Source organism: Octopus bimaculoides, chromosome 4 (assembly GCF_046866305.1).
Source record: "Octopus bimaculoides isolate indiv1 chromosome 4, ASM4686630v1, whole genome shotgun sequence".
Taxonomy (NCBI): Eukaryota; Metazoa; Mollusca; class Cephalopoda; order Octopoda; family Octopodidae; genus Octopus; species Octopus bimaculoides.
This window is the reverse complement of record NC_142931.1, coordinates 789,518-803,652: the sequence shown is the minus strand read 5'-3', so window position 1 is coordinate 803,652 and position 14,135 is coordinate 789,518. Positions and strand designations below refer to the sequence as shown.

The 14,135-nt window shown below is 35.8% G+C and overlaps 1 protein-coding gene across 1 annotated transcript in view; it reads right to left on the bottom strand.

Annotated features, from left to right (window-relative positions):
* Positions 1-6,376: 6,376 nt before the first annotated feature.
* LOC106874517 (uncharacterized) overlaps positions 6,377-14,135 on the bottom strand; it is a 392,108-nt gene continuing 384,349 nt past the window's right edge. Inside the window, exon 4 of the mRNA XM_052966843.2 lies at positions 6,377-8,448. Within this exon, the coding sequence (XP_052822803.1) occupies positions 7,352-8,448 (1,097 nt within the window). The 3' untranslated portion in view covers positions 6,377-7,351. The remainder of the gene's footprint in view (positions 8,449-14,135) is intronic.

Here is a 14,135-nt window from a genome sequence, read left to right as displayed (position 1 = left end):
TGTAAATATTTCGTAAGAATTTGTGAATAGTGAGCGAATCGATTGATTTGGTATGTATTGAGATAATGTGGTAAATACAAGTTGATGAACAAAACCAAACACACATTTACACACACACACACACACACACACACACACACACACACACACACATATTATGTATAAGTATGTATGTTTGCATGTATATATATATATATATATATATATATATATGCATATGTACACAAAAGGTACTTTGGAATGTCTGAACAGACATACATACATACATACATATATATATATATATATATATATATATATATATTCATATATATATGTGTGTGTGTATGTACACACATATATATATATATATATATAAGATGAGAGGAAAAAAGCAAATGTTAGCCTTCTTCAAGGTTGATCACACACCTGTTGGCTTAAGCGACCAAATCGATAAGTTATGAAGTGGTAAATACATTAAAAAGCAAAGAATTGAAAAGATTAAATTGAAGTTGCAAGGAGAAGAGAAGTTTCTGTTTTTGAAACAACCACGTCATTGTTTTGGAATGATTTATCTTTTTATATAGAAATAAATATATATATTGTAAAGATCAGCACAGAAACACACACGCACGCACGCCCAACATACACACACACACATGCACACACATATGTATGTCTGTATATACATCCCTATAAACGAATGTACATGCATACATACACAGTGATAAGTCTATTGATATATTCATGCACACTCACATATATGTATATAATTACATATATACACACACACACCACATAAGGAATTAGGTTTATTTAAATTATATTTATTTTCTATTATAAAAAAAGATCGATTTTGGCTCTTTAAATTGTCAAAATACTTGATAATTGTCTGTTAGTTCGGCGCTTAGATGTCTTCGTATCTCGTCCTTCGTTCTCATTTGTCATATGAAAGTTGGACGAAAATATATCTAACGTCTTGTCTAGTGTATAACATAACACCAGTGACGAGACACGAACTCACAGTGCTTCAGCCACAAAAGTCAACACCTTTGTACACTTGGCCATTGTAAATGATTAAGAATGCTACAGACCAACCGGATCTGTTTGTTGGTTGTGAGTGAGATTATCTTTGATTTATGATTCACTGTCTAAAGGCAATTGTATTAGTTATCTTCAAAATTGCCATCAAATGTTCACATGCTTCCATTGTTATTGATACAATTGATGGTTTGTTAATGAATTTGAACACGCATCCAATGTGTTTATTAACATATCAATAAATGAACTATAGAAGCAAGGTGATATAAAACCGTACATTCGCAAAGTTTCCACAAAGAACTGATTTAAGCCTCGTTACCTTGAGCTCTTCAATAAGACTCAGGTGACCTCCCCAACAAATTCACTTACTGTTGCTTTGCCAGGCTGGCTACGGGTGCCATCTTTCATTTCATAATTTTCTTACTTTCAGTTCATAATTGTACGTAATCGATGTATATATATATATATATATTTTGTTACCCTCATATAAATTTAATATACGACGCAAGGATGACGTTATTTAGTAAATGGTGGAAGTGGTAGTTGAGGACATGTTTCCATAAACACACAAGAAGGATGGTATTTAAGGGAATTTAATTATTCAGAATGATCTTGGAAAAATAGGTACACTCACACATACACACATACATACACATACCGACATAGTGAATACATATATGGTATATATTGTAACATATATGTAACTATTCATACGCATCGAGTCAGCCTTATCTGCATGTAACTTATACAGTAGATAATTTAGTAGAATAAATAAGATGCATGTAAACATTAAGAAAGCCACAGACACACGCACACACATCTACTGCCAGGTTTAATAAAATTAATGATGATGATAATAATAATAATAACAATAATAATAATAAGAATAATAATACATCTAACAATATATAGATGGAACATAACTACATGAGCACATACACAAACATATTCGCATACAGAAATTAAATATTCTTTTATTTGAAAAATGTCCGATATATTTAAAAAAAACACAAGACTTCCAAAGCTATTTAATAAGATGGTTTTTTGTTTTGTTTTCTGAAAATCGCAAATTTGTTGCTGAAAAAAACAACAACAACAACAGAAAACAACAGAAAACAAGAGAACTGACGAGATTCTGCTGCGTTGTTTCAATTATTTTCATTTTGCATTTTAATTCTTTAGCTTTATATATTTTAAAATTTTATGTTGACATAATTTACATAATCGGCCTTGATTTCTCAAATTTGTGATAAAATATTTGGTTGCAAGACAGAAAGAGAAAAAAAAACCCCAACAAAAAGAAACTAAATAAGAACAAAAATGTCCCCATCACCAAAAAAACAAAAAACAAAACAAAAACAAAGACCATAACAAAACAAACCATTGGAAGTCATTGCTTTTACAAATGTTTCACTTTAAAATACATTATGGTGTGAATAAATTTTGCACAATTTTGCCATAATTGTTAAATCACACACACACACACACACACACACACGCAGACACACACACACACACACACACACACGCACACAAACAAACACTCACACATATGTACGTATATATATAAGTATGTATGGCATTCTGAGTTTCTCCTTGCAACTTCTAAAAATGTCCAGTAATCGTTAGCGGCGTGAGAAAGGCACACCCCGCCAATTCATATATATTTATACACTACAAAGCTATTCAAATTAGCTCTGCTAATAAACAGGTTGAAAAAATAAGGAAGAAAGGAAAAAATCGTCTGACAAATGACTTGAATTATGTCAATGAAAACAGTATATATTTTTCTCTTTTTGTGTTTTCCCTTCCTTCGAGAGTGCATCACAAGAAAGATAATTAAAAGAAGCAAAGGAAATGAATAGAAAAAATATCAATAAAGGAAAAAAGAGAGCACTACTGAATTTTGAAAATATCATCAGCAGTGTCGTGTGCTGTAGTTCTTTCTTCGAAAATCTTTTGTTTAGGGTGCCAGGGCATGACTTTTACAACTGGGACTTAGAAAGCCAGACAGAAATAAGCATTGACTGGAATAGTTGTTGTCTCCAACTCGACAACACGAACGTTGAGGAAGTATCAGTCAATGGCAAAACTCGAAAGACCAGCTTACTTATCTTCATTTCGTACCGGTCTTCAGAGTTCTCACTGAAAGACCCTTTCTTAATTTCGGTAAATGGAACTAGTTTGTGTATCGTAGTCACGTTACGTACCCATAAGTTCAATGCTTAGAGCATTAAAGAAAAATACCAAAAATCAAACAAAAAACAAAAACGAAAACGACAAAGTGTCTTACTCTGTGTCTCCAGAATTCGAGTTTTGCCATTGTTCATACTTCTCAATGCCAGCTGGATTCTAGAAGATTCCTTCAAAGCACGTTCTCTTAAGGAATTACCAAAATCACTTTATTATTTAATGTAGTTCTTGTTGTGTCCATACTGTCAGTCATTAAATTATATAAAACGATCTTAAAATCAGGAGCAGTTGATTATTATTGTTATTATTATTGTTATTATTATTGTTGTTTCTTTTTACTTCAGGTTCTGTTGGAACTCCTGGAGTCTTGCATGCGCAGCGGGCTTGTTGCCTGCTGCCTACAATGCCATGCTATCTATTCTTTTTAACTATCTATTACTTTCCTGATTTATCATCACTAAATAATAAATAAAATAAAGAAATTATTATTATTATTATTATGAGTAGTAGTAGTAGTAGTAGTAGTATTGTTGTTTTTTGCTGTTGGTTGCTATTATTATTGTTATCGTTGCCCTTAAGGCAAATATAAGAACTAATTATTATTAGTAGCATTCACTGGCTGATGACGATACTGCGTTTGACAAAAATGTCCAGTGGTATTTAATTATTACCTTTGAGTTGTGTGTTCAAATCTCACCAGTGCCGACTTTACCTTTCCTCCATCCGTGTATAGGACACCCGCCCCACCAAATATAAACCCCAGTAATATACGGGAAGAGAGTTGATTGAATACTCTTGTCCCTATAAATTTGTGTGACCCTATGCCTAGTTAGTATTACATATTGCGTTATAATGAATTGTTCCTTTCATTTACGCAACAAATATATATATATATATATAAATGATAATAATATTCATTATTATACCTATTATTGTAGTAACTCTTGGAATAGCTGTTGTTGGTGTATCTCAAATATCCTGATAACTACCAAAGTTTAGTTGGACTATAACAGTTTTATTGTTACAAATCTACGCAAAGATACGGTAAAAACTATCCTTTGCTGAAGATATCTAATAAGAATCAAAAATGTGCGCTAGTATCGTTCTTTCCTTCACTGCTTATTTTCGACGCTCATTCAATAGAGATCTAGACGGAAATACGAAAGTATCACCAATACTTGTTTTGAGAACATTTGAGCGCTAATCCGATGTTTATTTCTCCACAGTTAAGAGACTTGTTTCATTAAAATATTCTTGTGTGACACTTTACATGGGGAACTATGTAACTTAAAGATAGTTACGCTAATATGATACACACACACACATACATACAAATATCAATAACAATGATTATATACATGCACACTTACACACATACATAAATATACTATATGTACGTATAATATCTACATAAATGCATATATATATATATATGTACATATATATATATATATATCTTATATATAGTGATGTATATATATTTAATGTATAAATACATATATATATATATATATATATATATATGTACATGCACACATACATACACACTCACACGCACACATAGTAATTAGACACATGACCCTTACAAAGCACGTTCTAATACGTCTAATCAAAAAGTTCATTCAGTGAAAGTACTCTAGAACTAACTAGAAAGTAGGTGGGGCTATGATCAATGTCATTGTAAAATGATGTACCTTCATATTGGCGTGTGTGTGTGTGTGTGTGTGTGTGTGAATGCATGTGGGATGTACATGTATGTATACATGTCTGGGTACGTGCTTATATTATTTCTAATGTATACTCATGTTATTGCGCTATAAATACTTTCTTCGTATTCCACACCACCTTTTATTATTATTATTATTATTATTATTAATTAATACTTTAAAAAAAATTCATTATTCTTATTAAATGTTACTTAATGTGATTTCCCTTGGTTGAAATGTTTTCATTGAGGTTTAAAAAATAAGTTATATTTATATGTCTGCCTTATCACCATCATTTTACCATTCCATAATAATAATAATTGTTGTTATTATTTTTCCTGTCTTTTTTATTATTCCACCTAACACGTGATTAATAATTCTTAAGATTTTTGGTAATCATATGGAAGACATACAAGTAGCATTCTGGACATCTATCTATCTATCTATCTATCTATCTGTCTATCTTCCTGTCTATCTATCTATCTGTCTATCTATCTATCTTCCTGTCTATCTATCCATCTGTGTGTGTGTGTGTGTGTGTGTCTGTCTATCTGTCTGTTAAGCAGTTTATCCATCCATCTATCTGTCTGTCTGTCTATCAAGCAGTTTATCTATCTATCCATCTATCTGTCTGTCTTTCTCGTCTGTCTGTCTTTCTCGTCTGTCTGTCTTTCTCGTCTGTCTGTCTTTCTCGTCTGTCTGTCTTTCTCGTCTGTCTGTCTTTCTCGTCTGTCTGTCTGCCTGACTGATTTGCTTGTATGTATGCTTACATCTGTATGTATGTTTTTCTGTCTCTATGTACGTGTGTGTTTGCTTGTGTGTGTATGTATTCGTTTATATAATTAAATGGGTACCATATTTATTATTGATTTTTCTAAAAGTAAATATAGAAACAAACAAACAAACAAACAACTTAAGAGAACAGCAGAATCTCTCCTAATCCAGAGTAACAACTTGAAGAGTTCACACGTCAAGGGAGAGAATGAGAGGAAATTTAAAATAATATAAAAATGGTCATTGAGAATCAAGCAGTGAAGCACGGATCCACCCACATAATACCATGAATCTCTTTGGTATGTTTATATTTAATAACTTACTCCTAATGGAGTTTTGTTTTTCTCTCTCTCCCATATCGAAAAAAAACCCATCAAACTTTGTTCAAATTCAAATATGTAAAAATTCTTGTATTTCCAAAATGTACTCCTTTGATCAGTGATAGCTTTCGTATAAATTTTTAAAGAATGATTTTTTGTCAGTTCTTGTTCTTCGTGTTCTTCTTCACCAATTCTAGGTTATTGGAATGGCTTGTGTTTAATTCCAATCTCTTAAGAGGACTGAAAAATTGTGGGTCCAACCGCTTTTATCTGTTTTTCGTTTCACCTTTCAATTTATGTTGTTTATGAAAAATATAACTTAGTTACCGTATTTTGTTGCTGTTTCTTATTTCAAATCCAATCTTTTTGTTTATGTCACTTGCTATGGGTGTGTGTGTTGTGTGTGTGTATTTGTATGCATGCATGCAGGATCTGCAGGCTTGTGTATATGGGAGTTCATACATGTATGTGTGTTTATATACACATATGTACATATATATTTTATAGACATATACGTGTGTATAAATACGTATATATATGTGTGTGTGTGAGTGTGCACCTCTGTGTGTATGTGTGCGCGCGCATGTATTAATGGTTACTTTTTCTTCCCTTTCGCTTGCTAATGTTTTGTTAATATTTTGTTAGTATTAAGAAATATTCCAATATTTCTTATATTTAAATCTTCATGAACGGTTAAAGATAACTTTGTTAACTCTTTTCGCCCTTTTCATGATTTTTCAGATTTCAGATCGTTTCACCTGTATTTTCGTGCAGTTTCGTTATATCTTACGCTAGTAATTGTCAGATATTCATACACATATCAATATATATGCATTTTAATATCTGTATGCATATAAAAAACATGTGTATGTACTTTCATAGATGTATGCATGTAAATTAGACGCATACACATGCGTTGTTGGTATATATATGATCATAATTATCTATCTAAATTATCTATATCTAATAATTATCTTTCTAATATTTAAGTACTTGTACATTACAAAGTGTGTGTGTATATATATATATATATATATATACTCACATACATACACACACACACGTGTGTATGTGTATGAGTGTGTGTGTATTATATATGTAGTACTTTGATGAAGAACCTATTTCTGTCAACTCGTTTCTATGTATGCAGAGCCCGGAAGACATACATTGTATCCGTGTATGTGAATTTATAGATATTTATGTGTATGCATCCCGCTTGTTTAAACCTATTGGGGTATGTTTATTCGTGATACTTCTCTTTCTGCTGTTTCGTCATTCCAGCATTTTGCACATTTTAAAGAAATCCTTGGTAATTAGCCCCAGAGTAGGAGAATCTATTCATATAATAGATTCACGGTTTACCGGTTCCAAAAGTCCTGATTTTTCTTCAAGACTTTCGTCGATACTAGCCACACTATCGCTACCACACATGTGCATCTCAATTTCTGCAAGTCGATGTTCTACATCCCACTGTTGTTGATTCAGTTTTACCGTCATGGCGGCATTTTCACTTTCCAAACAATTGAGTCGTTCTCGAAGACTAGAAATTTCTTGCAGAAGAAGATCATGAGACATATCTCGTGGTGACGTGAGGCTTCCGGTAAAACTGCCAGTAACACTGCTGCCAGGCAGTGGACTTAATTGAATGCTCGGTGCTTGTCCCGGATACGGGCTGACCGAAAGTGGTGGAGGGAATGGTGACAACGGTGGACAAAGATTGGTCTGTGAAGAAGGAATACTTCCAGCAACAGACCGAGAAAATGTTGGTGTGGAGGGAGAATAGTTTGAGGCACAAAACGGCGTGAAATACGTCGATACCTGGGGGGTGGTGTTCACGGTGAAAGAAGTGGGTTGTAGACAGAAAGGAGTAATTTGCTGATGGTAAGGATGAGTTGAAACAGGTGAGGGTACCACACGCGGAGGGGTACCAATCGACATTTCAGGAAGCAAAGTTTGCATGGTCTGTGTTTGTGACTGTTCTGTGTGACTTCCGTAAAGTAAGTGGGGTGATGTTGGCGGTGAAAATACTGACCGTGAGTTATCAGTACATAGAGGCGACTTCATTGGTGATGAGTTCACTGCTATCATAGAACTTATACTTGATATTGTCAATGATGTAGCCAGAGTACATATACTGCTGGTGTCCTCGTGAAACTCTTTCGACATGGTCTCTTCCTGTATTCTGACAACTTCATTAACATGACCGTTGCTGGTTTCAGGGCCAGCAGCCATGTCACTTTTTCGGGTCTCATCGCCATTATCACTCCTACCAGAGTTAGAATGGATACTACCAACACGGCTGGGTGCAGATGAATTCTGGGTTTTTGGTAACCCGGCTGGAAGTGTATGGTGCCGATGCATTGTCATCACATCGACGGGTACTTGCCCCAGGGACTCCACCAGCCCCGGCGTGCTTTTGCTTCTAGCCAATGCAGCTGAAAAAGAGAAAAAATAATTTAGACATATAAAGGATGAAAATCGTGTGTGTGTGTACAAATACATATAAGCGCACACACACACACACACACACACACACACACACACACACATATTTATAGGTACAAAGTAAATAGACATGTTCAAATGATTTACATAAAATAGTTCAGTGAGAGAGACTTGATGCTAAAATGTGGGTTTGGTTGATGTGATGTGCAGAATCAGCTGCAAGAATTCATGTCATGAAAACGTGCTTTTAAGGTAACAAACCCTATCACAAGGGATGTCGATCAAACACACACACACACACACACACACATGTGATGTTCACAATTGTGATCAAACATAAAACAGGATTAAAAAATTACGATTCAAATAAGTTAAATTGAAGCAGAAGTGGACAATTAACATTAATAGAAAAAAACCCAACATATATACATACATAGAAACAAACACAGACAAATTCATACAAGCACACGCATACACACACATGCACATACACACACATACAAATCCTTGATGCTGCAACACATACACATGCAAGCTGAGCGTTTGGCAGCTCCAGTGGACACGTCCTTCACTCGGAAGTATGACCTGAACACACTTGCCCTTATTGTGTATGGATAAATACTCCCTGGGTTCCCCCAGTTTTGACCCACCAAAATGATACTCTTTTACAGCAGCAGCAGCAGCAGCAGCAATGTGAAATGAAGTGCCCCACTGAAAGATTCAATGTACCACTCGGTCCAGGAATCGAGCCGACAACCTTTCGATCATGAGCTCAACACTAAGCACTTCCATGTCCACGATATTCAAATGATTACTTGCGATTAGGAAACGCTATGAGCTGACTCGGTGTACTTACAGCCATTTTGTCTCCAGCGAGAAATGTTCTCCATGACAAAATTCACTGATCGGATTAGTTACGGGTTCGAATATACCTCAAGCATATTCTACGCTTCTTCTTCCTTGGTCTTTGATTTCAAATTCCAACTTCTAATCGTGCCAAGATTTATTTAGAAGTGATTATTTCCCTTACAATAACTGGCCATAAACATTTGTAGATAGGAACACAACTTTGTAAGACTAGAAGAGATAAGTTGCTTGGTTTGTAAAGATCAAACCTGAATGAAGGTGTTGATTAGGGCTTCGGGCTCTGCAGAGAGAGATTATTGTTGAAGGTTAGTTGTCGTTTAGTACAAGCTTAATCCTAATTGAGTCAACCTATGATTTAAAGATGGACCAACCACGGCTATCCAAACTTCTCCAGTTCATTGATAAACATACTCAGTATCTCTTTAAAGTCAAGACAACACAGAGCACACGTTTCCCGATCGAAGGTATTGCTGCCATTGTTGTTGTCGTAGTTGATGTTGATAAAGAGAGAGTGGGAGTGAAAGAGGAGAGAGGGAAGGAATAGGAATTGGATACTGCTTGCAATAGAGGCATAAAGAAATATTAAGAGAAAGAAGCGAGCGACAAAGTTGATTATTAAAAAGCAATGAAAGGTTATAAAAAAAAAAAAAGAATAGCAGTAACATTTTAAAATGCAACTTTGAAATTAAAAACAAACGAATCAATTAAGGGAAAAGTGAAACGTATCAATAGACATTTGTATTTGGTTTCATTTCAAAATGTCACAACACAATTATTGACTAAGCAAAGACATAGCTGTGTGGCAAGAAGTTTGCTAGTCAACCATGTGGTTCCCCGTTGGATCTGCTGCGTGGAAACGGGAGGAAGAACCGTCCAATATAGCTTCGAGTCGACTGTGTAAGAGTCCATCTTAAGCAAGCACCCCCCCCCCCCCCCCTCCATATTGAATTTTCATGGGTATAGAAAATGTTTAAATATCTGAAGGAGGGGGGCGCATCCTACGCCCACTAAACTTAAATGATGTGGAATTGGCTTAAACTGTTATTGAACACACATCACCAGTAAAATGCGAATGATGCTGTTTTCCTCATTGCTGCTGATCCGATTCCACCTCTTCCCCCCTCCCTCACTGAACTACGTCTAATCTACTAAGAGTCATTCTAAGGTTTTTTGTAAAACTGTATTACGACAGCAGAAGCCTACGTGCAATTCTCATACTGACGATACACACGCACACATATTTATGTGTGTGTGTGTGTGTGTGTGGAGGTGCGTGGCTCAGTGGTTACAGTAGTCGGCTCACGATCGTGAGGCCATGATTTCGATTCCCGGCTGCGGGTTGTGTCCCTGAGCAAGATATTTTACTTTGCGATGCTCCAGTCCATTCAGCTGATAAAAATGAGTTGTACCTGTAATTCACGAGGGACCAGCTTTGTCACATACAGTATGACGCTGAATCTACCAGAGAATTGCGGTAAATGTATACGTGTCTGTGGAGTACTCAGTCACTTGCACGTTCATTTCATGAACAGTCTGTTCCTTTGATCGGATCAACTGGAACACTCGTCATCGTAACCGACAGTTCCCGGCTTGGGTGTGTGGTAAGAAGTTTGCTTCACAACAACAAGGTTCCGGGTTCAGTCCTACTGTGTGATATCTTGAGCAAGTGTCTTTTACTATAGCCCCGGGTCGATGAAACCTTTATATATATATATATATATATATATATATATATATATATATATATATATATATAATGTGTGTGTGTGTGTGTGTGTGCGTAAGTGTGTGCTTGGCTCCCACCACCGCCTGACAACTGCTGTTCATATTTTACAACCCTGTAACTTAGCGTGTCGGCAAAATGAACCGACTGAATAAGTACCAGGCTTACAAAAGTAACAGGGTCGATTCATTCGACTAAAAACTCTTGAAGGCGCTGCTCCAATTGTTTACTCTTTCTTCGTCATCTTGTTTCTTAACCTTTTTCTGGATGCATCAGATTTTCTGTAGGTATTATACTGTTAATTCTAACAGCGGCAAACAAGGATTCACTCTGCTGTTTGATGTACCATTCCAGACTTGTTCTCGTTGACAACACAGATCTTGCATCCCCTGGAACCTCTTCCTCTGCTGTCCCTTGGCACACACAGTCTGTCAGTATCACTTTTGGGGTGTAGTTCCAAGCTGTCATCACTTTTCTGGTTTTCCTCTCCATTTCCTCAAGTTCGTTCTTTGCCCACCTAACAACACCTGCATTATATTGCATTCAGGAAACAGCCCATGTACTCATTGCCCTGATTTTGTTTTTCCCATTGAGCCTATTTCTCATAATTACCCTGCTTTCTCTTACGCGCACATGATATTGTAATCACTCATCTTTGTGTCTTTGCAAAATATGGCAGAAATACTCAGTGGGCGAGTGGCTGGAAATGATAACAATTTGGTTTGATTATCTTCAAACATACATAAATGCACACATAGATAGGCGACTGTGCGTGTGCGTGTGTGTGCGTGTGCGTGTGTGTGTGTGTGTGTGTATGTGTGTGCAGTGATGGATTCGAGGGTTTCGTTTATTTTCGGGTTTATTTTTTAATTTCACCGGAGAATAATACCTATAATGTTGATACTTGAAACAAAATAAATCAATAAGAAATTGAACTTACAGATTTCCCGATAGGCAATTAAAAAGCATGAGTAAGCAACGCATTGTAAACCACTCTGTAATTTCCGAAAAAAATTATCTGCGCGCCCCTCCGCTGACAATTTTAAAATTAATTTGTTTGTTTTTTTGTTTTCATTGAGCTAACTTTCCATAGTTAATTTGGTTGTTTTTTCCATTGAGCCTACTTCACATAATTAATTTGGTTATTATTAATTAGATTATTGTTATTATTATTATTATTTGATGAAAACTCAAAGCTTATTTTGCTGGGAATTATGTAAAGTGTCATCTGTCTACAGCCAGCAGACTAAGGTGACACTTGTTTACTGATCATACTTCAAGAATCCTGCGAAGAATTCTTGCAGTTCCAAGGAATACTGATTTCTCTGAGGTGCTCTACCTTCACACTTACACTGGTTTCTTTTTAGCCATGTTGGTAGTTCAGTGCTGATACTTCCAAGTGCACCAATTACTATTGGCATTGCATCTACTCTCTTCATTGACCACAACCTTCGTATTTCCCACTCCAAATCATCATAGTTGTTCAGCTTTTCTTCTTTCTTCTTGATCATGTTGTCACCGGGACATGCAATGTCGATTATCATGTCAGTTTTTTTCTGTTTTATTCACCATCACAATGCCAGGTTTCTGATGTCTAATCTGATGGTGACACCGAATCATTGCATCCTACAGGATTTTGCAGTCTTCTTTCTCAAGAACTGCTATTTTGTCATACGATGTCTTTGCTCTTCGTAGGCCGTGGCTTCCACGGAGCTCCCAATGGATCAGTCTTGTCACATTGTCATATCATCTTTTGTGATCGCGTTGTGCCACACCGTTTCACCCCTCTCACCACACATTCTGCACTCGTCGCTCTCGTGTTGTCCATTCTGCACTTCACATACTTGCTTCTTAACGCTTGTCCTTGTGCTGCGCATATGAGTGCTTCTGTTTCTATCCTCAGGTCACTCCTCCGCATCCATAATCACAGGTCTTCGATATCTTTCTTGGCCTTCGTATATCTTGCAAACTGGTCGTACATTTTTTTCATTTCATGCTATTTCTCTTTTTGAGATTTTCTCCATTTTAAGTTTTTCTTTCTTTACACAAATCTAATCTCAGTTTCGTTGATACTGGACGTGTGCATAGGCTTCAACAATGGACCCACGGCATTTTTTACTCACCATCCTAAGCTGTTTTACACATCACCTAAGCACTTTAAGCTGCTTCTACGCAGTCTTAGCAACTGATCTAAGTAACGATACTGCATTAAGTATTCACAGCCTTCACTCGATTCGGACCATTTAGCTTTGACTTCATTAGCTTCCCCACCCTTCTCATGTGTTCTTTCTCAGATTTCATTTTTATAGTTATAGTTAGTACGCTGTCATATTCTAATACTCCTAGATACTTATAACTCACTCCTTTCAAAAATTTTAATGTCTGGCCCTCTGGTAACTGGATGCCTTCGCTGTTGACTACCTGTCAACTTCTCATGACTAATATTGCACACTTATCTATGCAGTTCTTATAAAGTGCAGTTCTTTACTTTATTTTTATTTGTTAATTTATTAATTTTTAGGCGTGAAAATGTTTATTTTACGACAGAAAGAATTAAAATCTAAAAAATATAAATACCTATCGGCCGCAGAAACCCGCGATATACTGAGGAGTCCGCGATACAAATTTAATTATTTTAGCTAGAAAAATCCGCGATAGGTGAACCGCGATATGGCGAGTGATTACTGTATTCTTCCCTTTCTTTTGTGCGTGCTGCATCGTATGTAGTTCATTGATTTCGAGGTACTTGTATCATTGTTATCATTATATGAAAACTCAGAACTTATTTTGTTATTTTGCTGGGTATGGATGAAAAGTATCAGCAGTCCACAGTCAGCAGACTAAGGTGATACTAGTTTACTGATCATATTACTAATGCTTGCCCGGAGTTTTGTGAAGGGGATTTGATCAATCGCAGCAGTTGACTCTAAGTTCAAAATATGAACAAAAAACGACATTTGTAAATATCAATAAGGCATTTTGTTCCGATAGTAGACTGTGGCTGCTAATTCACATTCAACCGTTCTCCATTTTAGAATCACATGAATAATTACAAATGTTTAGCATTCGTTTGACCCAATCTTATCT